Consider the following 25,951-nt stretch of genomic DNA (forward strand, 5'->3'; position numbering starts at 1 on the left):
ACATTCCCACACTCCTGCAAACAACTCAACTAGCATTCTCTGACATTGAAAACTACCTTACCAAAGCCCAACTTCTCCTCAATCCAAAGAAAACTCAGCTTATGATTATAACCAGTTCTAACAAAAACACTAACAGTCAATTAACTATCTACTCCACTAATGCTACTTCAGTTGCTCCAGTGGCACAGGCTAAGCTATTGGGAATAACCATAGACTCCCACCTAAAATTTGATAGTCATCTCAACATAACTATTAAAAAAGTACATGCCAAACTGGGGTCACTCTACCGTATCAAACCATTTCTTACCAACAACACAAGATCAGCCATTGCTCGCTCCCAACTTCTATCCACCCTACTCTATGCATCTCCCATTCTGACTAATCTGAACAAAACTGAACTAAGCAAAATGGAAGCCTGCTATAACAGAATTGCCCATTTTGCTGCAAATTGCTCATATAGAACTCATCACTGTACTGCTTTGAGACAGCTCCACTGGCTTGAACTGCCCAACCTCCTAACCTACAATCAGCTCTGCCTCTGTCATTCTATCTATTACCTCCCCAATAAGTGTCCTGCCCTCAAAACCTAGTACAACATCACTCAGCCAAAAGACCTCTTAGATCATCAAGCAAACTACTACTAGAAGTCACCAACAGCTACAATAGCTTTGGAGACGCACTATATAGTAGTTCGGTGGCTACAAAATGGAACTCTGTCCCTACAAGCATTCAAAACACATCATCCAAAGCCTCCTTTAAAGACCTCATCAGGCAACATCTCAAGGAAAGTTGGCAGTGCCATGATTGCTCCCCAGGCTAGTGAAAGCAGATAACACATACATACAAAATCTAGAGCACTTGATAATAGTTTTCAATCTTACTCACAAACACTGGCTAATCTACAATGTATGTACTGTACCTGTGTACTATGTATGTATTCTACCTATGTTCCAAATTTCAGCTGTACACCACAAATTTATTAATTACCTTTATTTTTAAAATTAATATTTTTTTGTTTGTTCTCTCCACTGTAACTGTTTATGTGCCGCATACCACTGCAAAAACATGTCTCCTGTAATTTGTGTGTATACTGATCATGTCTAAATAACTAAATGTTTCTGTAATTTTTCTTTGTGGAGCTTTTCTCCCCGGGCCTCTGCTGAAAAAGGGCCTTTTCGGCTCAGTCAGACACCCCCGGTTAACAAATGTAAAATAAAAAATAAAATAAATAATCTCTTGTGGTAGTTTGGTACCCTTGTTGTCTCAAGACAACCTACTGTTGGCATTTTGTCTTTCCCACTTACTGGCTTCCTCACCTTTTGTTCCCCACCTTGACTCTGTGGAAATATGTATGCTACATGGCCCCACTGGTTGCATTCAAAACATTTAACCCTAGGTCCTGGATGTGTACCTGGACTAGTGGCTTCTTCTGCTACTAGAAAACTCTGTTGGGACAGTCTGGGCTTGCCCACCATGAGTTCCTTTAGATCCATGAGCAGTACTTGGGGCCCCTTTCCTGTGCAGGGATGTCTTGCTTGTGAGGTATAGGTCTCCCTTCTTCCCCAACTCATCTGAAGTAGCACATTGTCTATCAGCTAACCAGATCCTCAGGTCCTCAGACAAAGTGCTAAGGGCTTTTTCCCTCACCAAAAGGTCTGTCAGACCTTCAAAAGTTGTGACGTGACATCCACTCACCCACCTATGAAAATAAGTGCTCAGTTCAGCAACATAATCACACACATTTTCATCTGCCTTGCATCTATGCTCACAAAATGTTTTCCTGTAAGTTTCAGGTGTTGGCTTAAAAAATTCTAAGGGACAATTCTTAACAGCAGTATAATCAAAAAAATCATGATTAGAAAGTTTAGACAACACAGTTACAGCTTTACCATGGAGTAAGGGGGTCAGGAACTGTACCCAGAGCCTTTGGTCAACATCATACTGTTTACATCCCCACTCAAACATATGAATGAAACTATCAAAATTATCCCCCTCTGTAAACTGCGGAAGAAATTTACTGACCTTTTGTGCTTCTGAGATCCAGTTACTCTCTTCCCCATTACCTCCATGACTCTGGCGAAGAGTCAGCATCTCCTTTTCATGCTGCCCCTGCCTTTACTTCTCCTCAGCTTCCAGGCAGTGCAGTTTTTCATTATCCTCAGCCTGTAGATGTCTCAGTCTCTCTGCTGCTTCTGTTTCCAAATGCCTGGCCTCAGGCTCGTCTCTTTAGCTCCAGATGTATTTTTAAGTCCTCTGTAGAAAGGTTGAGCTGTCCATTCTCTGAGTGTTTTACATCTCCACGGCCAGTCTGATCACCCTCCTGATTGCTGTTTTCTGATGCAGGTGTGACCAAAGCTGTAATCATGTCTGCCTTAGTCAGGTTTCCATGCACCAGTGCCTTAGTCTGACAGACCTCAGCCAATTGGCTCTTTGACAGCTTACCATACTCCTCTGCTGACATGCTTGCCTCCCCTCCCTAACTAAGCTAACAAAAGAAATAAAATAATTGTGATCTGAACTCTGAATATTCACTGTGTGGCTGATTTAGAGTACAAAAACACCTTCAGGGATCACTGTACACAAGCTACAGGAATTCACTATCCACACCACTACAAGCCAATTAGTATGTGCCAACCAATTAATATATGATGTGGATATCCCACCACTGCCAACCAATTAATATGTGATGCCCATGCACTGGCCCAGCAATCAAGGAGCCTCAATCCTCACCACTAACCCCAGTGAGGGGCATCCACATTGGGAAGGATAAGAAATTCGCACACAGTAAAGTACAGTTTCCCTTAAGAGCATACAGAGATCACAGTCAGTCTGGGGATGGTTTATCCCTTTCTCTCCAGATCCCCAATAAGACTCCCCACTGGAACAGCTATAGGGTCCAGATCTCAGTCTAGTGGTCAAGCTAAAACCTCCAGCATCCTCTCTGTCCAACCAGTGCTTCATGTCCCTGGCCAAGTAGCTGACACACACACACACACACACACACACACACACACACACACACACACACACACACACACACACACACACACACACACTTTGAGATATAAGTTATATGCAAACACACAGACACTCATGGGGAATGCTGGCACAGGTTCTCCAGCTATGCCCCTTCTGCCCATACTATACAGTAGTACTACTTGCCACCGACCACTAATATCAGCTACTAATAAGGCCCTTATCAAAGGGTGTCCAATTATTACTGTGCAATATTATGGTGCTGCGGTAGCATTGTCACCTCACAGTAAGATGCTGTCCGGTTCGATTCTCCGCTAGAGCGTCTTCTGCGTGGAGACATGCATGAATGGGCGTACCTTCATTGAAGGTTGTGTGTCAGGGCTGGTAACTCGGCACGTAAAAATCAACTACCAATCATTAGCAGACCGGAGTTCCGCTGTGGCGACCCCTAACCAGAAAAAGCCAAAAGACACAACAACAACAACAACAACAACAATGTTATTATCCAAATAGTGGGCGGCTGCAGTGGTTAGCATTGCTGCCTTACAGCAAGAGGTTCTCCGGTTCGACCCTCAGCTGGGGTGCCTTCTGCGTGGAGTCTGCATGTCCTCCCTGTGGTCACGTGGGTTTCCTCCGGGTGCTCCGGTTTCCTCCCACATCCCAAAGACATGCTGTAGGTGGACTGGATACTCTAAATTAGCACTAGACAAGAGTGCATGCATGTGTGTGCCTTCCATGGAAGGTTGGGTGCCCGGCTGGCAACTCAACACTGCAAAACTCTACTGCCAATCATGAGCAGACAGGTGATCCACTGTGGCGACCCCTGCCCAGGGAAAGCCGAAAGAAGAAGAAGAAGAATATTGTTATCCAAATGGTAAGTGTGACGAACAGCAAAGCTTATTTGGAGTGGCTTGAACAATATCACTATATGCATGCAATTTAGTCTAGAGCTTAAACTATCTCTGCATAAAACAGCCACAGTTGAAAGGTTTAAAAATATTTAATAAATAATAAGAACACAAGACAATACTTCTTACTACACAGTGCTAGTCAAGTGTTCAGAGATCACAGAGAAATCCTTAAAATAATACAGTAAAAAAGTTCTGATGTCATTACAGAAAACAGCTAGACTAGACTTATTATTTCCTATCTATATCTAAGAGCAAACGCATTTCTAAAATAAACTTACATAAAGAGCAAGGCAGTGCTGGTGATGTTGTCAGTTCTGAAAACAAATGCAAAATTCTCTGATTCTCTCCTCTCTCTGTCCTTAGATTGATAACACAGTATCACTGATTCATTTCAGATACATCATTATTCTCTGTTTCCCAGGCTAACAGAAACTCAGAGTGTAACAGCCTTTTTGATCTTGCAACTGGTCGGGAAGCCAGAACAATAAAAGACATTATACATTGTAAATACTACCTATTAACTCTGGTCTCAAAACAATAGGAAGTATTCCTTCATTCAGACATCTCGGCTCTGAGTTATGAGATCAAACAATTATACAATGCTTGATTTATCAGCTTTCCTCCAGCACAGTGCAATATGGTTACATTTTTGAAGTTCAGCATTTACCATAATTTTCTTACATTTAAGAGAACAAGCATGTGGCTTACATTAATATTTAAAATGACAGAATTATCTACAAAATCTTATCTAGCTAGGCTGGCAGCCTTCACAGCGTCCCCCAAGTAAGGAGAAACAGAAACAGTGTGAGACATCTGAAGAAGAAATGTGGACATGAGAAAGAGGGAGATTTAATACGGTGCAATATTTATACAAAGGAGAAGCAAAACTAACAAATACTAAAAGCAGCACCAAAGATATTTGAAGAGAAATACAGGCAATGGTATCCAGATTTGGAGCATTTTCCATTACAAAAATAAGAAAACTAAGAGGGAGAGTAGAAAAGAAGATAGAAAAGAAGATTTAGCAATTCAGAAGTTAAAGACATAGAAAGTGAAGTGTAGAAAATCTAACACTGATAACATTCAGAAAGATAGAACACTGAGTCCCCAAATTAAGGATAAATGAGTGGAGCAGTAAGGATCTGCTCAATTATCACATGAAGATACTTTGGAACCTTTAGTAAGAAACAAGTACAAAAGTTCATTTCAAGTTACACAGCAAGGGAGGGAACAGGAAATTGTGGCAACTGTGATGCAGTCAATGTTAAGGAGTGATGGGTCAGTGAGTTCCCACATGAAAGAGCAATGGATGACACAGGATGAAGCTGAAGAGAATATGGCACAGGAAGATGTTCTGGAACTTTCTGTAGAAAGCCCACAGGGAACAGAGAAGAAAGAATGGACTCTTAGTTTTGAAGAGGATGATCTAAGGGAAGAGTTGCTTGATTTAATAGAGATGGATTGACATATTAAGATCAATGAAGGAAACAGACTACGGAAAGTCAATAAAACCCAAAATATTAGAAGTCTGATAAAACGAATGAACACAGTAATCAAGAGTGTCATAGAAATTCATGGAATATAACAGAAGTAAACAGGATACATTGCTGCACAACTAAATTAATAACAGGCAGTGTCTTCCCACAAAAACACAGAGCAGTAAGGGAAATAAAGGGTAGAAATCAAATGCCATCATGGAAGTACTGGATAAAAAAATCTATAAAGCAATTAAGACAAGAAATGTTACTGCTAGAAGAGTACAGAAGAGGGAACAGAGCAGCAGATATATTCACTAAGACATGATAAAAGCAATGAATAGCATCAGAACAGACCATCGCATACTACTGCAAATAATAAACTAAAAGTGTCAGTGCAGCAGAAAATCTTACAAGATATGCAGATAAATATAAAGGAAAAGAACAAAACAAGCAATTTATTGATGACACAAAAAAGTTTTATAGAGAACTGGGAAACAAGGCAAAATGAATAGAAACTCCACAAAAAAAGAAGACAAACACATTTTGGAGAAATATCTATGAAGATCCTGTGGAACATAGCAAATATGCTGAATGGATAGAAGTAAAAGAATGAATAAGACGTTCAAATGTACAAGATATGAAATTGGATGAAGTAACAGCCAGAGAAACTGAAACAAAATTAAGAAAAGCTCCTAAATGCAAAATCCCAGGCCCAGATGCAGTACCTAACTTCTGGCATAAAGTATTAACATCTTTACATGAAAATTTAGCCATGAATAAGAACTATTTATATGCACACCCTGAACAGACACCAACCTGGTTAACAGGAAAATGATACGACTCCATAAGAGTGAACCTGCAAAATATCCTACAAATAGACCAATAACATGCCTTCCAATGATGTATAAGCTATACACTGGAACTGATGCTGACAGAGTTTAGAGTCATTTAGAAGAAAACTCGGTCATGGCAATAGAACAAAAGGGTAACAAAAGAAAGTCATGTGGAACAAAGGATCATTTGTGGTTAAATAAAGTCATAATGGAGAACTGTAAAAAGGGGGAGAATGTAAAAAGGAGGAGAATCTAAGTATGGCATGGATATGCTACAAAAAAGCATTTGACAGGATCCCACATTCATGGACAAGAGTGCTTACAAATGTATAATATACAACTTATATTGATTGATTGATTACAACGACCATGAAATATTGACAAACCATTTGGCAGCTAAGCCATGATAAAGGACAAATTATTATCCCAGGGATAAAAATTCAAGGGGAATGTTTCAGGGTGACTCTCTGTCACCACTGTCCTTTTGTCTTGCCCTTAACCCATTAAGCCATCTACTTAACAGATTAGGTCATGGCTACAATTTGGCTCCGAGAAAACAACATAATGTAAAAACTTATCTTTTTGTGGATGATTTAAAATTGTATAGTTTAACAGATGAGGAACTAAAAGCACAACTGCAAGTTTTCAAAACTTTCTCAGATGATATAAGAATGCCATTTGGTCTTGATAAATGTGCAAAAGCAACCTTTAAAGTAAGAAGTTGTAGCACCAAGAAAATATCCGTTTGGGACAGGAACATGGTATGAAAGAACTTGACCAGGAGGAGTGTATAAATATTTCGGAACTGATGAAGGATCGAGCGTAAAACATGAACAAATGCAAATAAAACTTGGTAAGGAATGTTTTAGAAGATTAAAATTAATAATAAAAACAGCCCTGATGTCTATATAGCTATAAACCAATTTGCTGTTCCTGTTCTAACTCACATTTTGGGGTGACTGACTGGCCTCAAAAGTTATTGAATCAATTAGACAAGAAAATAAGAAAATAAGTGCATAACAAGATTAGATGTTCACCATTCTGAAGGAGGTATGGGCCTCCTTGAAATTAATTACATGTACAGATATGCAATCATAGGACTGCAGACATATCTGCTGACCTCCCAAGATCCTAATGTAGTGAAAGTTTTAAAACATGGGGAGAATAAGTCCAAGATGACTTCCTTGCTTAGTTTAGCAGAAGTGTATCGGTGTCAAGCGGGAATAGAAATTAAACCAGTAGTAGACAAAAATCAGGCAGCGATTAAATGTGCCAAAAAACAAAAAACAAAAGAAGGAATATAAGGTGAAGGATCAAATGAGAAGGCGAGAAATGTGGAAAATGCATAAATAGAGTTGCAAGTACAGAAACCTCTTGGAACAACCTCATGTGACCAGGATCAAATGCAGGAATTGTTAAGGAGAGGTGAATTTAAACCAAAAGTTGAAAGGTTAATATTGACTGCCCAAGATAGTGGACTACATACACATTGGTGTACAAAGTCCATTGAACTTGTTGGAGAAACTATCATGCAAGTTTTGCAAACTACAATTGCAGTCACACATCTTATCAGGTTTGTATAACTAATGCCAGACAGCCTGTATACTGAAAGGCATAATAATGCGACAAGACTGTTGCACTGGGGACTGTGTGAACATTAGAATACTGAAGTAGCCAAAAAACACTGGAAACATAAGCCAAAAAGCATTATAGAAAATGATGAAGTGCATATCACATGGGGTCACACATTACCAACAGTTCAAAAATAGATGTGAGAAAGCCAGATATAGTACTCCATAAAAAAAGACTAAAGTAGCTGAATCACTGAAATTGTTGCGCCCAGTGATTACAGTGTCTTATTTACAGAGAGGCACAAAGTAATAAAATACAAAGATTTGTAGGCAGAAACAAGGGCAATTTGGAAGGAGGATACCCAGACAGTTCCAATAGTAGTAGGAGCAATGGACCTCCTAAAAAATAAGTTATAGTCGTACTTAGATATGTTACCAGTAATGTAAGTCCATAGGAATTGCAGAAGGAGTCACTTATGGGTGTATTATGGGTGCTGCAAAGAGCACTTCTGGCTAATAAAGATTGAAACAATGCTAATTTCATCAATTTTAATCATACTTTGACTTGGGAATGTAGTCCATCCAGTCTTGGTATTAGAAACCTAAAACACTTGAAGAAAGTAAACTGAGAAAGGATCAACAATCAAACATGAATAAATGTGTACAAAACTTGGAAAGTAATATTTTTAGTAAAGTAACATTAAAGGAAAACTCCACCTTAGAACTAAAAAAAAAATCTGTTTTGTTTTCACTCTGTCTCTGTTTTCTGAGTTATTTCAACATCACAAAATCACTCTGACTGCTTCTTATAGTATTTTAATATGCTTTCTGCTAAATGGCTGTCAGTGGGGCTTGACATATCAATGTGATCTTATTTTTCTTCAAGCCTTTCTCTTTCACATAATCCAGTTCAAGTCTACTTTATATGAACCATGCTAGACATAAGGAACTAATGGTGAATTGCCATCCCATTGACATATAATGGGATTAGTGTCTGTCACTGTCATCTTATATATGGTCTGTAACAGGACTGCTTCTTTTATTTCTTAAATACTCCTCATTTGTGTGTGTCTCAGGCTTGTTTTACAGTAAACTAAGGAATTATACACCTGCAATCAAAACAGTTGTTAAATTGCATGCCTTTGTTCAAAGTATCTTTTTGTAGTCCAAGATGAATTGACAGCCCCACCCCCTACACTTTAGTAAATGTGCTTATACTTTACAAGAAAAAATATTGTCTGACTTTCCTTTAAATGTCACAGACATCTTTAATACTACATTCAGGTCATCTTGAAATGTAAAGTAGTATAAACAACAAACATTTAAGGTTTAAAGCTTAGCACTTCAATACTGTAATTCTGCTTATGTAAATGTGTCAAAAGATGTGATAGCTGCTTTTGAACCATTGATCGAATTGCTGTGTTTTGCTTTCAAGGGTATGGCTACACTGAAAGCAGCTGTGAATCAGTTTAAGTTATCTTCCTGTCTGCAATAAAGACAATGGAAAACAGTTTCACACCTCTGTAGTTAGGCCTAAGCTCCTGACTACAAATGTCTCTGTGTTTGTGGTATGTTATGCAAGTGTATACAAATTCCTCTGCAACTTAAGTGAGAAATTAAATTTAAACAAAAAAGTGGGTGGTCTTTCCCTTCCTTGTATACTAAAGTGAGGAAATGAAAGTTTTATAAAGTACAAGCAGGTTTCAAGTACCTGCACAGTACTGGAATCATATTGTAAGGAGAAAAGCAACCCAAGAGTTGAATTAAACTGTAGTAGAAGGTGGAGTTTTCCTTTAATAGCGAAACAGCCCTGACATCTAGGAACAAATTCCAAGCTATAAACCAGTTTGCTCTTCTTGTTCTAACTTGCAGTTTTGGGATGATTGATTGGCCCCTAAAGGTACTGAATCAGTTGGACAAGAAAGCAAGAAAAATGCTTCATGCTTTTCAGGTGATATAAAAAGATCTGCATATACCAAAATTATATATATTCCTCGTTCTGAAGGAGGTGTGGGCCTCTTCAAAACTAATTACATTTGTAGATCTGGAATTGTAAGACTATATACATATCTGCTGACGTTGCCAGGTACAGACATACTGAACATTTTAAAACATGAAGAGGAAAAAGTCAAAGATGACTTCCCTGCTTAGTTTAGCAGAAGCATATCAGTGTGAAGCGGGAATGGAAATGAAACCAGAAGTGGACAAAAATCAGGTGATCACCAAAGGATCAGATGAGAAGGCAAGGAATGTGAAAAGGGCAGAGATGTACTTGCAAGGTCAGAAAACTCCTGGAACAACCTCATATTGATTAGGATATGACACAGCAGTGGTTAAGGAGAAGTGAATTTAAACCAAAAGATGCAAGGTTAATATTAGTGGCCCATGATAGTGGACTACATACCTGTTGATTTACAAAGTCCTTTGAACATGTGGGAGAAGCAGACAAATGTAGATTTTGTAAAACAGAACTGGAAACAGTCACACGTCTTGTTGCTGGATGCGATACACTAATGACAGAGGGCCTGTTTACTGAAAAGCATAATAATGTGGTACGACTGTTACACTGGGGGTTGTGCAAATGTTACAAAACTGAAGTAGCTGAGAGGCATGGAAACATGATCCACACAGGATTGTAGAGGATGACGAAGTTTATATCACATGGAATCACCCATTACCAACAGTTCAGAACATAGATGTGAGAAAACCAGATATAGTAGTCCATAAAAAGAAGACAAAGGTGGCATTGATCATTGAAATTGCTACATCCTGTGATTACAGTGTCTTACATACACACAAACACAAAGTCATAAAATACCAGGATTTGCAGGCAGAATCAAGGGCGATGTGGAAGAAGGTTAGTTCCAATAGTAGTAGGAGCAATGGGTCATATAAAAAAATAATTTATGGCTGTATTTAGATATGTTAGCAGTCGAGTGACGTTAAAGACATGCAGGTAGGTGTGAGGGTGAATGGGTGTGCCTTCGTTGAAGGTTGGGCATTGGGCTGGCAACTCGGCACTGTAAAGATCCACTGCCAATCATGAGCAGACCGGAGTTCTGCTGTGACGACCCCTAACCGGGAAAAGCTGAAAGTCTTGACTGATATATGTAACTCCATATGAATTACAGGTGTCAGTTCCGGGAACAATGCAGGTGCTGTGAAGAGCACTTTTGGCTAACATCAAAAATTGAAAAAATACTAATTTCATGAATGTTAATCATAATTTGATGTAGAAGGGATCCATTCCTGTTATGGTACTAGAAATCCAAAAGGCTTGGAAAAGGTAAACTGAGAAAAGTAAATGTTTAACCTGGTGCTAGTTCTGAAATGGTGGTGTACTTCTAGTTAAAGACAGCTTGCTATAGAAATGTCAGCATGTGTAGTGCAGAGTGACGATGTTCTGGAAACATATTCAGGGGAAGAACAAATATAGAGCATTAGTCTTCTTTAAATTTCCTTTTTTACATGGGACAAGCCCCCAATATGTCCCAAACTTATATATACTAACTCTGAGATGGCCATACCTTGGAGAAAAGAGAATACTCCGAGAAGTGACCATCTCAGACTTAACATCTGCAAGTCCATTTTTTATGGCCACTCAGTCTCAGCATTACAGGTCTTGCTAAAGCAGGTCTGGACATTTTAAACAGTTACCATATTGTACTTTTGTATGTATGTATTTATTTCATATAGTCTGACAAGCATGCTGTTCTCTTATTAGAGAGCTTTTGGTTTTATTGTTTGCACTAGAATTCTTTGCTGTATTTCATATAATTCAACCACTAACTACATTGTCTCAAGTTCATGCAGGAATATTTTGAAACCATATGTTTTTGAATTTCAGTCCTGAGAGATAGCTGGTATAGAAATTACACAAACACATACATGCAAGAACACACACAAATGTCAACAATAAAATAAAAATGTGGAAATTAGTTTCTTACCTTCTTAGGAGAATGTTCTTGTTGAGACAGAATGTAGGATATAAGAGCAACATAATATAGGAAGATGGAAAGGCAGCCATTTGTCTCCAGAGATGGTATTACCCACAGTCCTTGATAAATCTAGCTTTTTTGTAGTGTACTTTTATAATTTTGTTTTAGACTTGTATGATTAAACCATTGTAAACAAAGTATAAAAAATACTGGAAGGATACAGTGGTTAACTGTACAATTACTTTCATGGCAGGTTATAACATCCCATTATATGAACTTCTGTTACTTCTTATGAAAGATGAAACAATTCCAGCTGCTGAGACTGAAAGAAGAACAGTGCAACAAAGGCAACTTCCTGGTAACAGAATCAGCAGTAAGTACATAATAAGTATTACAACCAAGGCAACTTCCTGGTAACAGAACCAGCAGTAAGTACATAATAAGTATTACAACCAAGGCAACTTCCTGTTAACACAATCAGCAGTAATTACATGAAAATTGAACTATTTTCCAGTTCTGCAGAACATGGTGCAGTACTGAAGGCTAGGGTGAGCAGTACTGTAGCACATGGTGGGGTACTGAATGTTGGAGTGTGCAGTACTGGAGAACATGGTGTGCTACTGAAGTTTTGGGTCAGCAGTACTACAGAACATGGTGTGGTACTGAAGGGTGGGGGTGAGCAGTACTACAGAACATAGTGAGGTACTGAAGGCTAGGGGTGAGCAGTACTACAGAACATGGTGTGATACTGAAGGCTGGGGTGAGCAGTACTACAGAACACGGTGTGGTACTGAAGCCTGGGAGTGAGCAGTACTACAGAACATGATGTGGTACTGAAGGCTGGGGATCAGCAGTACTGCAGAACATGGTGTGGTATTGAAGGCTGAGGGTGAGCAGTACTGCAGAACATGGTTGTTGTTGTTGTGCCTTTTGGCTTTTCCTGGTTAGGGGTCGCCACAGTGAAACTCCGGTCTGCTAATGATTGGCAGTAGATTTTTACGTGCCGAGTTGCCAGCCCTGATGCACAACCTTCAACGAATGTACGCCCATTCACGCATGTCTCCACACAGAAGATGCTCTAGCTGAGAATCGAACAGGACAACGTCTTTCTGTGTACTGAAAGTTGGGGGTGAGTAATACAGGACATGGTGTTGTACTGAAGACTGGGGGTGAGCAGTACTACAGAACATGATGTGATACTGAAGGCTGGGGGTGAGCAGTGCTACAGAACATGGTGTGGTACTGAAGGCTGGGGTGAGCAGTAAAACAGAACATGGTGTGGCACTGAAGGCTGGGGGTGAGCAGTGCTACAGAACATGGTGTGGTACTGAAGGCTGGGGGTGAGTAGTACTACAGAACATGGTGTGGTACTGAAGGCTGAGGGTGAGCAGTACTGTAGAACATGGTGTGGTTCTGAAGGCTGGAGTGAGCAGTACTTCAGAACATGGTGTGGTACTGAAGGCTGAGGGTGAGCAGTACTACAGAACATGGTGTGGTACTAAAAGTTGGGGTGGGCAGTACAAGACATGGTGTTGTACTGAAGACTGGGGGTGAGCAGTACTACACAACATGGTATGGTACTGAAGGTTGGGGTGAGCAGTACTACAGAACATGGTGTGGTACTGAAGGCTGGGTATGAGCAGTGCTGCAGAACTTGGTGTGGTCCTGAAGGCTGGGGGTGAGCAGTACTACAGAACATGGTGTGGTACTGAAAGCTGGGAATGAGCAGTGCTGCAGAACCTGGTGTTGTCCTGGAGGCTGGGGGTGAGCAATACTACAGAACATGGTGTGGTACTAAAGCTTTGGGGTGAGCAGTACTACAGAACATGGTGTGGTCCTGAACGCTGGGGCTGAGCAGTGCTAAAGAACATGGTGTGGTACTGAAGCTTTGGGGTGAGCAATACTGCAGAACATGGTGTGGTACTGAAGGCTGGAGGTGAGCAGTAATACAGAACATGGTGTAGTACTGTAGGCTGAAGATGACCTGTACTACAGAACATGGTGTAGTCCTGAAGGCTGGGGCTGAGCAGTGCTACAAAACATGGTGTGGTACTGAAGCTTTGGGGTGAGCAGTGCTACAGAACATGGTGTAGTACTGAAGGCTGAAGATGACCAGTACTGCAGAACATGGTGTAGTACTGAAGGCTGGGGATGAGTGTTACTCTAAAATATGGTGTAGAACTGAAAACTGAAAAGTTTTGATTAACATGAGTGTTGGTGTAGGGCATTGGAGCTATAAATTAGTAAAAAAAGATACAAATTCACATTTAAAACTTTCACATAGTTTTTATTCTTCTACTGTAGCCTTTGTCTTGGCCTAAATAATTCTTCAAAGATGCTGATTTTCTCCCAGTATCTGATTATTTTCTTTATTTTAAATTGAAATGTTAATTCTTCTATTTTTCATCTGTCTGTAGTGATAAACCCATTTTTGCAAATTTCATCTGTTATCACATTTATAGCCCTCGTAATTTAATCTGAATACTATTTCTAGAAATTTCTTCTGTTTATCTTTGAAGTCTGAAGGCTACACATGGAAGTTCTCTAACAAATTCTCCAGTCGTACACTGCAGTAGCCATGATTTTTTTATAATTCTTGATTTGGTTTTATGTTTTCCTGTTATAATTTACATTTCTGGTTTACAAGTAAGGACATTTGACAGATACTTTGTAATATATCGTATTAGTTTTCCTAATATATCAGTCCCCATGTCAGTGCTTTCTTTCCTTGATCTTTTCTAAATCTTTCATCTTCCAGATCTTTACAATTTTTTTAAATATTGTAGATGTTCTTCTTTATTTTTCACCAAGTACTTTGTAAGGTATTCAGATCCTTTGTAAGGTGTTTGCATTCTTTGCCAAGGCAGAGTCACTATCCTTTGAGTATTTGTTATCATCTTGCGGATTTGATATGTAATTATACTCATGTGACCATTTTTCCTATTCACAGATAATTTCATTTTGTAGTTGATGTGAATCCAGGCTTTTTATTTTCATCCAGTTTGCTATAACATTGGCATATAAAGTTTCATTTTTATGGGATGGTTGTTCCTTGTTTATAGGTATGGAAAGAACTTAATCTGTTTTTTTGTCTTGAACTACAGATTTCACTCCATGTTCGAACATATGCCACATTGATATCCTTATTATAGGTTCATGTAGGTTTTTATTAAGCTTATAGCCAAAAGAGACCATTGATAAGCTCAGCCACATCACCTCGTACCAGTGGGAAACTACCAGTGAAGTTGACTTTTCCCACATATTCCTGGTGAAAATTTGTGACCACCTATCCATTCATCCAGACTGATTTTAAAGGTTATGAGGGAAGTACTCTGCTTACTATTAAGGGCAACCTGTTTCAGAAACAGGATGCACATTGGGTTAGGTGTCTTTGTCATGCCATCTGGTCTTTTTAATGTGATACTGTAGGTTTAGGGCTCTAGAATGGATGTTTGCTTTACCACTTGTCCTATTTAGGTGAAAGACTTCAAAGAACTCTGGACCTGTCTCAGTTTGGATTCATCAAGGGTAAGTCATGCTTACTCAGCTTGGAGGATTTTTTTTGAAAAGGTTACTAAAGCAATGGATGAAGGCAGAATGATATACACTGCATACCTTGACCTGGCCAAAGCTTTTCACATAATTCCCCACTCGGGCATGCGAGAAAAGTTAAATAAACTGCGAATAAACAACTACATCACCCAGTGGATTGCCAGCTGCCCCACTGATAGGATGCAGGTAATCAAACTAGGGAAAGTTACCTCCACAAAGAGACCAATCAGTGGTGGAGTCCCCTCAGGGTTCTTTACTGCTGTCCTGCTTGGCATCTACCTTTCTGAAGTAAAAGCCAATGTCAGAGGGTTCTGGCTGTTATAAGAAAGTCCTTCTATACTGCACAGCTTATAAACAGAGGGATTGTGTCAAGTTCTAGTGATGTCATTGTCCCCTTTACACAGCCCTCATCAGGCCAGTCATTGAATATAATGCTCCCTTTGGCATATTTCTGTCCAGACACATACAACAACTGTAGCACTCACAGAGATATCGTACCTAAAGGATACAAGGCCTGAGCAACATGTCCTACATTGACCAACTCAAAGCCCTGTCATTATACTTGCTATCTTACAGACTGGCTAAGGGGTGACCTGTGTCTGGCATACAAGGCATCCTCCAACCAATACTGATGGATGTACTGCATATCAGCAAGTTAAATGGCATCAGAAATACTCTGTCTAGGGATCTGAACTTCAGTATCAGAATGGTTTGGAGGGACAGGTATTTTTTGCAGAAGATACTGCTGTTGTGGAACACATTCCCCATCCATAATAAACAAAGTTCATTCCTGCTTACAAGTGTAACTCAGATCTGTGTATAGGAAACAGAAACTTTCCTCTGTGTACTAGTAATGGACAGATGCAGCTCCTAAATGCTTTAGCCCATGCATGGATCCCTTCAAATTATCTGTGGCATGGTCCCATTTATTCTCATTAGAAGTAATATGTAGTTATTGACCATGGGATGGGTAAGGCTAATCTATATCCAAATGGGATAGGTTTTTTTTGAGGTCAGAAAGGGAAATTGGCTAGGCTTAAAATGGTCTGCAAGGGCAGCTAGCCTAGTGCTTACCTGAGAACCTAAAAGAGTGCTAAGTCACTCTTAGTATGGAAAGCTAAGCAGAGAGTACCCCTAAAGAGCCTGTATGACACTGAGAAGAGTGACAGAGATTTAGTCTTTCAGAGGTGCTAAGGGCAGTGAGACCCGAGACCTTTTTGGTGAGGAAACCAGGTCTGCCAAACTGGTTATGGTGCTTGGAGAGGAACATGGTGAAGGGTGCATTATATTCATTGATGGGCCTAATAGGGGGTGAATAAAATGGAATTTTAACTTATTTGGACCTTGAGGAGATGCCACAAAGGATAAGCTGTGCATGTTAAAAGGATTTTGTAACACAACTGAGACACGGTGGTCAGAGGAATATCTGATGACTGTCAAATTTAAGTTATCTATATAGTAAGCTGTAGTGATGCTAGATTTACCAAAGGAAACTATGCTCTATTTCTTGGTTTTAAGGGTAAGCCCATGCTTAACACATCAAACATTTGTTTGGTCCAGCCCTTGTTGGAGAATTTCAGTATCAAAATTGAATTTGAAAACCTCCCTCAGATTGCAGCATCAGCAAACCTGGAAAGGCAGAGCCTTGTAGGGCACTACTAGTGGCATTTTTCCTTCAAGGCCAAATACCATTAGCATGAATGGTATGAGTTTTGCCAGACAACCAGTTACCAAGCCAATGAACTGTGTATTGGTTATTGTTGAGTTGGGGGAGTTTCTTAATTAACTTGGCATGAGTGACAGTATGAAAAGGTTTGCAAAGTCTAGATAACCAGTGTGGTCTGTATGCGCCTTATTCATGATCTTATTAACCCTTTCAATTAACTCAAAGGATCATAGCAAGTTACTAGGCTAACGGCCCCAGGGCCCTTACAGGCCTAGCCAAGCTGAACCCACATTGCCAAGGGTGTCTGGTTCAAGCAGACACTCAAATCAGCAACTGTTGCCCCTGTCCAAGAGGGAAACAGGTGGAACCCCCAGGGTGAATTTCCAGTTACCCATCCAATCGTCCAAATTATGCTTAAATAGGGCCAATGAGGGGCTTTGTTTAACATGAACAGGAAGCTTGTCCTAAAGGTGGGGCAACCACTATGAGACAAATCTGTCGCTCCAACAAGTTCTGTTTATGTTACATACCAGAACTCTGAAAGAGTTGATCAGGTATGATCTGCCTTTACAAAGCAGAACTGATGCACTATCCTTTGTTAAATTGTTGTTGAAAAGTGAAAGATCATATTGGGATGCAATACACTTCAATCAGTTTTAAGTTACACCCGTGTAATCTTTCCTGGCTTATGTTTCAAATTCTGTACACTTGCTCTTCTAGTGATATACATTTTAAACATTAGTCCTGAATACTACCTTTACTTTATCTTTTTCTTCTTCAAAAGGCTGAGGGTGAAGGCTCTTTTCCATTGTCTTCCAGGATTTCTGAGATCAATTCTTTCATAGGCTAGGCAACAATTGACGTTGCCCAGGTAACTATGGAATATCTCCCTCCTCCCACTTGAGACTTAAGTCAATGGCAAAATTCTGTATAGGTATGTCAAAAATATTGTACTGTATCTTACATCTCCTTTCCAACAAGAGCTTTGTCAAAAGTCACCTTGATGACCCTGAGTTAGTTAGGGTTTGGCTTAATGTCCGTTAGCTCAGGTATCATTTAAATGTACAAAAATACAGTATTCCTTTTGCATAAGTCTAGAAATGCAGCCATATTGGATGGCACAGTGGTGCAGTGGTAGCATTGTCACCTCACAGCAAGAGGTTCTCTGGTTCGATTCTCAGCTGGGGTGCCTTCTGTATGGAGTCTGCATGTCCTCCCTACATTCGTGTGGGTTTCTTCCAGGTGCTACGGTTTCCTCCTATATTAAAAGACCTGCACCTGGAGCATTTCTTCCTGGGCCTCCGCTGAAAATTGGCTTCTTTCCAAGTCAGATTTTCCTGGTTAACAAATGTTAAATAAATAGTAAATAAATATTAAGGTGCAGGCTTCACAGTTTGCATGCAATTTAAGTGAATGCACTTTCAATCAGTGAAAATAACCTTCAGTCAAGAATACTGATAAGAACAGAATGTGCTGTACATTTGAATACAAAAAAACAAGTAATCTCCATGGTATTCCTGAAGTGTAGTTGGTCCAAAAACAAAACAATGTAAGAAACTTCTCTGTGTGGAAGATTTTCAGTCCATATATCTCTAGTTAGTCACTGTATATTAATCAGATCAGACAATAGTAGTAGAAGTAGCGAACTTAAACTCGTCTTAAGTAAAAATAAATAAATAAATAAAAATATATAGTTGTACAGAATTACTAAGTATTCGAAAGTAATCCAAGCAAGGCAGGCAGTCTGTTTCCAGTCGAAAATCGTTTAAGTACACAGACAAGCGATCCAAGTAAAACAAAAATAGAGTAATAGTTTCCTCACAAGCTTTCTAAATATATATATACTTTTTATCAGGCAAGGGAGTAGTTTATTGTGCTGTAAAACAAAGTGTTATTGGTACAAATGTTCAATTCACATCCCTTCCCCCGTCAGTGTGACATTCGAGCTGGTCTGGCAAGTGGGAGGAGGACTTTGTGTTAAACAACACAGACTACATGCAGCATATCACATGCTATTTACGTTTTATTGTTGACATCTTTATTGTGTGGGAAGGCAACACCTTGCAGCTTGGAGATTTTATCACTTACCTCAATCAAACAAACCCTTTCCTGAAGTTTACCTCTTCCCATAGCTATACTTCAACCACTTTCTTAGATATGCAGATTTCCAAGGACACCAACAATAACAGAATCACCACTGATCTATTCAGAAAACCAACGAGGGTTAACTTATTACTCCACAGTAAAAGTCTACATCCTACAAAAACCAAGTATAATGTAATGAAATCCCAAGGCTATAGATTAGCTGGAATTACCACAGAGATGGAACCATTTTTGAGAAACCTGAACAATTTAGAGAGTGATTTTCTAGTGAGAGGCTATGAAAGTCAGATGTTAAAAAACATCCTGGAACCCATTATAGAACTGAAAAGGGCTGAAGCACCTTCACTCAACCTCCCCAGTAGAAAAATGTTAAGTAATCCCACAGAGAATAACAAATGCAAAAATAGCTGCATCCTGACATACACTTTGGATTATCACAGTATCAAAAATATTATTGAAGAAAACTGGGACATTGTCACAGGAAACCCTTTTCTGATTAACATCTTAGGTGAAGCCCCATTTGTTCATAGGAAGACCAGGAACTTTAGAAGTTTTGTTGAATTTAAACCTAGACCATATGAGAGAAACACTAAAAGATGTGAAACTAATTGTGCATTTTGCATATTTATACAGCAAGGTGATAGTTTTTATTGCCCTTATTTAAATAAAATCATTAAGACCAGTGCAGGGGGTGACTGTAACATTACAAAGGTAATTTACAGGGCACAGTGCAATGAATGGGATGCATTCTATGTGGGCAGGACTGTAAATAATCTCAAGCGTAGGATTTCATGTCATCTGTCAGAAATCCACTCTGGATGTAAAAATAATGCACTAGCCAAACACCTTTCTCTTCATAAAAGGCACGCAGGTTTTTAAGTTCCAGATCCTGGACTCCATAGACATGGGTGATCTTGAAGGAGACATCCTGAATATTCTGGTGAACAGACCACCCTCCCAAACCCAGGAACCCCACTCGGCCTTCCTGAGAACACTGGAAAATATGAAGGTCTCTCCAAACACCATTATATTGGGTGACTTCAACTACCCAAACATAGACTGGGAGCATTGCTCTAGCTCCAACACCCTAGCCCAAAGGTTCCTAGAATTCATAAACTCAAATGCTATGGAACAACTTGTTACCACTCCCACAAGAGGGGAAAACATACTGGACCTGACCATCACCAACATGGGGACTCTATGCTCCAGACCAGAAGTGAATCCCTCACTGGTAAGATCAGACCATAAACTGATCTCACTGGATATTCACATCCTGACCCCACCCCCTGCCCAGAAAACCACAGTGAAAAACTTCTCTAAAGCAAATTTCACACTCCTCAAAACCGAGGTGGAATCCTTCAAAGCCCCCGGGCCTGTGGAAAATACGGCCCAGACCACAGAATCCTTTATAAATGCATTCTATGAACACCTTCAGGAATGCATGGATCATGCAATCCCAAATAAAACCAAGACCCAATCCTCCAAAGGCAGACATCCTGTCTGGTGGACCCCAGCCATAAACAAACTATACAATAGAAGGGGGAAGCTACTACATGATAGAGCAAAATCCCAAAAAGGGAAGGCATCTCTGATCAGTATTAGCAAAAAACTAAGGGCACTCATAAAATCGTCTAAGGCCAGCTTCGAGAGAAAAATTGCACAGGACACTAAGGATAATCAAAAGGCTTTCTTTAGTTATGTTAGGAACCTGGGTGGGAATTCCCAGATATGCTCAGAATTAGTCCAAAATGACAAAAAATACACCGAACCCACAGACATTGCCAACATCCTAGCTGACAGGTTCAGTGCAAACTTCTCCCCCCCATCCCCACCAAAAGGGCAAATATCTATCCCAGCAGAGTGCTGCCCCTCTGACATCTCAGATGCTCAGGTAAGAGCCGCCCTCTCCAAAGCAAAAAACACAGCATCAATGGGACCAGACGGTGTCCTGGGCTGCGTCCTACATGAACTCAAAGAAGAGCTAAACCCAAACATAAAACTACTGTTCAGTCTCAGCCTAACTACAGGATATGTACCCAAAGAGTGGCGTACAGCAACAGTGGTCCCTATCCACAAAGGTGGTGCCTCAACGGACCCTGGAAACTATCGCCCCATAAGCCTGACTAGCTTGGTCTGCAAAGCTATGGAAAGGATCATCATGGACCTGATAAATAAAGATATTGGGGACCTACAGACACTGGATCCTACCCAGTTCAGCTTTGTTAAGGGCAGATCCTGCCTCTTAAACCTGGTCAACTTCTTTGAAACAGTCACCAAGGCCATTGATGAAGGGAAGGTCGTCCACACAGCCAACTTGGACCTCGCAAAAGCCTTCGATACAATACCCCAATCGGGCATTATAGATAAGCTCACCAGCTTAAATATAAACCCCTATGTCACTAGATGGGTTGCAAACTGGCTCAAGGACAGAACCCACATGGTTAGAATTGCTGGAGCCATGTCAGACTCCAAACCAGTTACAAGTGGCACCCAAGAGGCTCAATCCTGGGACCTCTCTTGTTTGGTATATATTTCTCAGAGGTACAGGCCAACATGGAAGGACTATGGCTGACCAAGTTCGCAGATGACTGCAAACTAGGTGACATAATCGACTCTCCAGCCGACACAAGCATCCTCCAAAAGGGCCTCATAGAAACAGACAACTGGTGCCAGAGCCATGGCCTCAAGCTAAACGCCAAAAAGTGTATAGTCATCCCCTTTGGCAAAAACAAAGTGCCCACAAATTACCACATAGGTGGTAATCCATTAAGTACAGAAGAAGTAATTAGGCACCTGGGGACCCAAGTTGATAGCAATCTCTCATTTGACAACCACGTGGCCAAAGTGGTTAGAAAAACATTTTATATAGCCCACCTAATCATGAAGGGATTCACATCTAGATTAGGGGAGGTCATCGTGCCTCTTTACTCATCCCTCATCAGGGCCATAATAGAGTACAATGCCCCTTTTGGGATGTACCTTACCAAACACCTGCAGCAACTGGAAAGACCCCAAAGGTACCTCACCAAGAAGATCAAAGGGCTCAAACAGATGCCATATGCTGCCCGGTTAAAGAAACTCCAGCTCTACTCAGTGGCATACCGCCTGCTCAGAGGCGACCTGTGCCTGACGTATAAGGCCATGTCCAACCTGGAATTAAGGGACATGCTGCACCTCAAAAAATCCAAATCTCATCGAGCTACATGCTCGAGAGACTTGAACCTGAGCACTGAAATAAATAGGACATGCTTGAGGGAAAGGTTCATAACCCAGAGGCTCCCTTCACTCTGGAATAAAATCCCAGTCCAGGTTAGGCAGAGTCCCTCATTGACTCTCTTCAAGAGGAATCTTGATGAGTGGATGGGAGATCATAGGTTTACCCCGGGTATCACTTCTGTGTCACTGTTAGACAGAGGCACAGTATACTAACCTCGAAAAAGGGCATAGCAAAATTAATTTAAAATGGGTGGCGAAAGCCAAACATACTCTGGCTAGGCTTATAAATGCCCTAGGGCAGATAGCCTAGTATGAACCTATGAACCTATGAACCTATGAACTGTGGCAAATAAAGCTCAACTCTTTTAGGAAGCCTGGACTAAACTACTACTGTTCAATTAAAAGTGCACTGGAACTTAGAACATTGCCACATTGTTTACATGGTTAATTTTATTTTATTTTAGTCTACCAGTTTGTTTTAAATACCATTTTAAATCAGTTGTAATTCAAGTGTATATTTTGTTTCCATCATCTTACATTTTTTTTTATTATTTTTTTCTTTTTCTGTGTCTCTTTTTTCCACTTTATTCAAAATGATGTGTAATAACAATACTAACTAATTATGCAATTATATATATTTTTATTAATAGTTTTTAGGGTTCTTGTACACAGACCTGAAGAAGTCTAGAAGGACAAAAAAGCGTTTTTTGTTAACAATAGATTATGAAAATAGAATATGATTTTTACAATTGATTTTTTACATGCAAAGTGTATATGCATATATTTATATATTTTTTTTGATTGCCAAATGGACTAAGGTTGATCTGTTTCCAGCCATGTAGTATATTGTTTTCGATAAAATCACAGACTTAATAATCTACTTAGTAATCTGGTTAAATAAGGGGTACCACATCATTATATATTTTATTTAAAGTACATAATGGTTATATTATTATGACTGCTACTAAGTAGGTTAGGACCAGCTTGAATGTCACACTGATGGGGGAAGGAATGTGAATTTAACATGTGTATCAATACCACTTTGTTTTACAGCACAGTAAACCACTCCCTTGCCTGATAAATGGTATATATATATATATATATATATATATATATATATATATATATTTAGAAAACTTGTGAGGAAACTATTACTCTGTTTTTTTTTTACTTGGATCACTTGTCTGTGTATTTAATAAAGGATTTTCAACTGGAAACAGACTGCCTGCTTTGCTTTGATTACTTCTGAATACTTAGTATTTCTGTACAATTTTATATATGTATGTGTATATATATATATATATATATATATATATATATATATATATATATATTTATTTTTTTACTTAAGATGAGTTTAAGTTCGCTACTTCTACTACTGTTGTCTGATCTGATTAATATATAGTGATTAACTAGAGATATATGGACTAAAAATCTTCCACACAGAGAAGTTTCTTATACTATTTTGTACATTTGAATACATATTCATTGTGCTTATATGTTACAAGGCTTGGAAACCAATGTTATAGAGGCATGTAGAAACGTTCAGGGTTTTGGTATTTTTAGGAAATACTTCAAACACAGTTAAGTTAGTTCATTGTTGGACTGCTATACAGAAAGCCTTTGCGGTACAGACACTTTAGTATGAGTGCAGAAGTCAGGTCAGATATCTAGCATTCCAGAATATTAATGATATTATTCAGGAGGAAAGGAATACCAGCCCTGTTATCCAGCATTCCGGAATGCTACAGAATTTCTACATACTGTTTTAGTTTATCAGCACTATTATTGGAAACAGTATTCGGATATGAATACATAATTTCTGCAGACTGTTTCAGTTTATTAACATTGTTATTGGAAACAGTATTCAGATGTTGTTGACACCCACCTCCACTGTACATAGTAAAGCATTCTTAACCAAACTACACTGTTGGCAGACTTTATTGAGAAAGGTACAAAATGACTTGGTCCATTAAGGAGACTGGCACCTATTCAAGTTAATTCTGGGTAATTAACAGATAAAAACATTCATTCTAGTCTCATTCCAGTTTTTTTCCCAGTTATTCCAGTTAATTCTAGTATTTTACAGTCATTTTTCCAGTCATTCCAACTCATTCCAATATTTTACAGTGATATCAATTCTTTCAATGTCCATAAAATTATGAAGTTGTAGAATACCCCTGTGGTAACATTTCTTTTACATTTTAAAAAGCTTTCACCTCAGTTAATTGGGCCTCCCTGTTGGTAGTTTTACAACCTTCTTTCTGTCTACCTGAACTGTGGACAAGTGCCATCTGTTGTGGCCATGTGACCTCACCTATTTTCAAGATTTCTTAACACGTGAGACCGGGATAACCCTGCTCCCACTGCAGTTTGTGTTACATGCTGAAACTGTTGCAGCCAATTTGACAGAAAATGTTTGCACTGCAGCCATGCTTATCATGGGGTCTAATTTATTGTCATCCCCTTGGTTCATGAATGATAGTATTGTCTGATGACTAAACAATGGGATACCTATGCATGATTCTGTAAGAGACTGACAGTTACTGTGGTCTCAGCATAAGCTTAAATTTGGGCAAAACTAATGCAATGTATATGAACATGCAATACTTCTAACATTTGCAACATACTGTAATTACTTAGGAATCACCCTGGCAGATCAAATAAATAAAATTTGGAAGGTAAGGCTCTTTTCTCTTAAAAATGTACTTAAACAAAGAAAGGATGATAATTTAGTTACCTCATATAGACCTATTTCATTATTAAATGTAGACTATAAAATATTTACTTCCATTTTCAATACAAGATTAAGAAATATAATAAATTAATTAATAAAGATTAAACAGGATGTATTGTCAGTAGATTAACTTATGATAATATAAAATGGGTTGTAACTATCTTAGATTTATCAAAAGGAATGAACAAGAAATTGGCCCTAATTAGCTTAGATATTGAGAACTTTTGATTCTGTAGAATGGAAGTATTTGTTTAAAACTTTAGAAATGTTAGCATTTCCAGAACAGATCATTGGAATATTAAAAAACTTGTGCAGAGACTCCAAAGCATATGTTTAAATTAGATCTTAAATTTCTCAATGATTCATAAAGTCACAAAGCAAGGGCGTTCCTTGTCCCCTGTACTATTTGCATTAGTTGTTGAGCCCTTAGCTAACTTTCAAAAAGTATAGCTGCTGAAATTTAATAATAATTTTATTTTTTTATTATTATTTTACATTTGTTTACCGGGCTGGTCCAGCTGGATATAAGTCCATTTTCAGCAGAGGCCCGGGGAGAAAAGCTCCAAATACAGACATTAAAATCAGTCTTTACAAATTTAGTAGTTAAATTGAGAAAAAAATAAAATAAGTATCATATTATCATTAGCATGTTCTTACAGAAGCAACAATTAGAAAGTAAATGCAGACTAGGGGAATACAAATTATGCATGAGAATAGAAAAGATTTAGTGTAAGATTTGTTTGAAGGAGAACAGAGAGTACTAGTGGGACACTGAAAGCTAATCAGAGTTAGTACATGGGCAGAACCAGTGAGTTTTGAGGTGAGTTCTGAGTTGGGATTTGAAACAGGGAAAAGAAGAGATAGCAGTGAGATTGTCAGGAAGAGAGTTCCAGGCTTTGCCTGCCATATTGTTGGATTTGCAAGTAGATATAAGAAGTTTGTTAGAAGAGCGTAGGCTTTTAAGGTTGAA

At 39.1% G+C, this 25,951-nt stretch overlaps 1 protein-coding gene across 1 annotated transcript in view; it reads left to right on the plus strand.

The window, feature by feature from the left end:
* Positions 1-25,951, plus strand: part of LOC122797927 (zinc finger protein 883-like) — a 194,648-nt gene that overhangs the window by 63,401 nt on the left and 105,296 nt on the right. Inside the window, exon 3 of the mRNA XM_044066446.1 lies at positions 11,961-12,080. Coding sequence (XP_043922381.1) covers positions 11,961-12,080 — 120 coding nt within the window. The remainder of the gene's footprint in view (positions 1-11,960; positions 12,081-25,951) is intronic.

The sequence above is a fragment of the Protopterus annectens genome, chromosome 3.part1, assembly GCF_019279795.1.
Source record: "Protopterus annectens isolate FY-2018-M chromosome 3.part1, PAN1.0, whole genome shotgun sequence".
NCBI lineage: Eukaryota > Metazoa > Chordata > Ceratodontiformes > Protopteridae > Protopterus > Protopterus annectens.